General features: G+C 52.1%; 1 protein-coding gene across 1 annotated transcript in view; it reads left to right on the top strand.

Moving 5' to 3' along the window:
* The first annotated feature begins 1,172 nt into the window (after window positions 1-1,172).
* Window positions 1,173-3,379, top strand: part of HHATL (hedgehog acyltransferase like) — an 18,183-nt gene continuing 15,976 nt past the window's right edge. Inside the window, exons 1-3 of the mRNA XM_005428195.3 lie at window positions 1,173-1,319; window positions 1,943-2,010; window positions 2,800-2,913. Coding sequence (XP_005428252.1) covers window positions 1,214-1,319; window positions 1,943-2,010; window positions 2,800-2,913 — 288 coding nt within the window. The 5' untranslated portion in view covers window positions 1,173-1,213. The remainder of the gene's footprint in view (window positions 1,320-1,942; window positions 2,011-2,799; window positions 2,914-3,379) is intronic.

Genomic DNA, 3,379 nt, shown 5'->3' with positions numbered 1-3,379 from the left:
GCGGGGGCAGCCCCCGCCCGCAGCGGCCCCGCACCGGGAGGGAGTGACCGACAGCGGGGCCAGCCCCGAAATTCCCCACGGAGGAACCCCAAATTCCTCCGGATGAACACGAAATTCCTCCCGGATAAACCCGAAATTCCGCCCGAGATGAACCCGAAATTCTCTCCTGGATGAACTCGAAATTCCGCCCGGGATGAACCCGAAATTCCCCCCGGGAAACGCGTTTGGTCCACGCCGGGGGGAGATGGGGTCACCCAGCATCGCTGCCAAGGACCTCCCCCACCCCCCGCTTAAAAACCCCGGCGACCAAACGTAAAATAAACGCTTAAAACGAAAACGATAATTTTAACATTATTTTAATTTTAACATTATTTTAATTTTAATATTATTTTCATTTTAATATTATTTTCATTTTAATATGGAGTGATTTTAATAACCGCAGAAGCTTTGCAAGGCGGATGCCAGAGCAGAGAACGACCGGGCGCCTTTTGCGCCTTAATCCCTTCAGCGCTCTCAGGGATGGTGGCAGGGGGGTGTCCCTGTCCCCTGTGTCTGTCCCCCGAACCGCCCCTGCTCCTGTTTGGCAGCTGCCGGACACTCAGCCGGGGAGACAAGGCACGTCGCGCCGAGGTTAATTAACCTCGGAGGAGTAATTAGCCCTAGGGCTAATTGCTGCTGATGCCGCCGGGGGGCTGAGCCGTGTGTGCGGGCTCCTAAAGGCTCCTGGGCTGGGAAATTTGGGATCACGGGGATTTGGCAGAGCCGGAGGTTGGGCAAGGTGAGCAGGAGGTGGAGAAACCCATCGCGTCCTCTCCATCAGTGGTGTCTCCATGTCCTGGATCCCCTCCAGGGATCCAAGCAGGAATTAGAGGTGGGGACACGCTGGAGGAAGCCCATCCTGGAGCGGCTCTGAACACCCCAGGGATAACGGGAAGAACAGGAACACCTGGCCCCAAATCGCGGCTCCCGGGTGGGGTTTGCAGGAACCTCTTTGCACCTGAGTTGTGCCCCAGGTGTGACCCTTTTCTCCTTCCCTTCAGCCTCCAGGGAAGCCCAGAAAGCAGAGCTGGGGAGGAGCAGCAGCAGGGATTTAGGGTGTTTGAGGGACAGGAGGGCAGGTGAGCTCTCACCTCCCGGTTCTCCTCCCTCTGCTCTCTCCCTTGCCCAGGTGCGGATCCCTCCCTGGTGCCGGCCGGGGCTGTCACCTCCCACCATGGGGGTTAAGGCGATGCTCCCCACCTACGAGCTGGGCTTTTATGCCCTCGTGGTGACCTGTGCCGTGCTCTACAGCGGCAGCGGCATCTTCGAGGCATCCAGAGGTAACGCTGCATCCCCTGGGAGGGGCCATGGGTGTCATCCCTGGGAGGGGCCGTGGGTGTCAGGCTCCTGCTTTTACAGCTGTTGATTCCAGCGGCAGTTCCCCGGCTTTAACTGCTGCAGAAAACAGCTTGGAAATCCTTTTTAAAGGGGTTTTTTGCCTGGTTGTCTCTTTGTCCCTATTTCAACTGGCACAGGTCTCCAGGTAGCGCCACACCAGGCAACCAGCACTACCCTGCCTACACAGGGCTGATTCCCTTTTGTTGTTTGTTTGTTTTTGGAGTTTTTTGTTTGTTTTGGTTTGGGGTTTTCTGTTGGTTTGGTGGATTTTAGTTTGTTTTTGGCTTTTTTGTGTTTGGTAGGGTTTTTTGTTTGGAAGCCCACAAACCTGAAAACTTTATGGGATCAGCCAGGGAATGTGTAATGAGAAAAAGGCTTTGCTGAAAATTCCTGCAGAAACCTGCTGTCACTGACTCTTTTAGTTGTCTGTGGCAATCAGGCACTTTTGGGATGAGATGTTTGATGGTGGCTCATTATCACAATGATGAAGGTTCTGGGCCTGGCTTAAACCAGGATCCTGTTTCCCAGAGCTGTTTCTTTCCCTGTAACTCTGCTTGTTTTGCAGACAGCATGAACAGAAAAGCCTTTCGGGATGGCATAAAGCCAGGCTGGCACTACTTTGGCAGGAAAATGGTGAGTGAGGAAGGGTTTGGGCTTTTCTAGCTACAGACAGCCTGGGCAGGGGAGACACAGAGCTGGTTTTTCTGCTACTGCCACACTTCTGTGAGGTCCACCTGACTCATAATTTTCTCCCTAAAGTAGTGGGGAAAATACCAGCCCTGCTGAAGCTTTGTGCAGGCTGACCTAGAACAGAGACTGGACAGAGCTAAAGAATAAAGCAGGGATTTATCCAAAGGATCTCCTCCATGGATGCACCTTGGGCAGCACAAGAGCCCAGCCAGGGCTGCACCCAAGATGAACCAAAATGGCCCCAAAATGCACGAGCGCTCCCGGGGTCTCTCCCTGGGATCAGTTCTGCTCCATTTGCATCTTGCAGTTCATTGTCCCATTCCAGCTTTAGCCCCTGCAGTCCCACCCTGCTTGTTTTTCTCTCTCCAGCCCACGGTGTTTGTGCTCTTGGGGCTGAGATTTGGATCATTTGTCCTTGGTGCCCAGCTGGAGCAGGAATTGTTTTGTCTCCCTGCTCTGTGCACAGAGCTCACCATGCCCTGATACAAAGCTCCGAATTACACACTAAAGCAGCATAGAATCTGAAAATATAAAAGCCAAAACCTGAGGCATCACTGCGGGGCTGTGGATGCTCCATTTTGAGTGCACTGGGATGAGCAACCTCTGAACGTCCCTCCTGGGGTTTTGTGTCTGAGCTGAAGTGCTCTGGAGCCCTTGGGTGTAAAATGGGAAGAAAAAGCTCTAAAAGTTTTGGAGCTGGGGCCAGTAAAGTGCCTGGTGCTGCTCCTGCAGGACGTGGCTGATTTTGAGTGGGTGATGTGGTTCACCTCGTTCAGGAACATCATCATCTTCGCTCTCTCGGGACACGTCCTCTTCGGCAAGATCTGCTCCATGACCGTGCCACAGGTGAGCAGGGATTTGAGAGCACCAGGGGTGGCCTGGGATCTGTCTCTGGAAGGGTCTCTGGTTTAGTATTGCTGAAATGGCTCCCGAGGTATTAAAGAGTTTTTTGTTCTAGCTTTGCAACCAAAGAAGAAGTCGAATTTCTTCAGCTTTGGTTTTTAAGGTTGTTTATTTTCTCTTGTCTATGACATTCTTTCTCGGACCTGCTGAGATCTGTGCAGCAGGTCAGGTTGAGGCACGCTGACCTCAACCAAACTTTATGGGATCAGCCTGGCAATGTATAATGAGAAAAAGGCTTTGCTGAAAATTCCTGCAGAAACCTGCTGTCACTGACTCTTTTGGTTGTCCATGACCACCCTTGGGGTGGTGTTGGCTTTTTATACTAAAAACTATGGGTACTTTATTTACAATAATTTTCCAATACCTATCACCTATGTTAGACAGTCTGTCTCTAAACCAATCCAGAAGT

The sequence above is a fragment of the Geospiza fortis genome, unplaced genomic scaffold (genome assembly GCF_000277835.1).
Source record: "Geospiza fortis unplaced genomic scaffold, GeoFor_1.0 scaffold34, whole genome shotgun sequence".
Taxonomy (NCBI): Eukaryota; Metazoa; Chordata; class Aves; order Passeriformes; family Thraupidae; genus Geospiza; species Geospiza fortis.
This window is presented reverse-complemented; position numbering and strand designations above follow the sequence as displayed.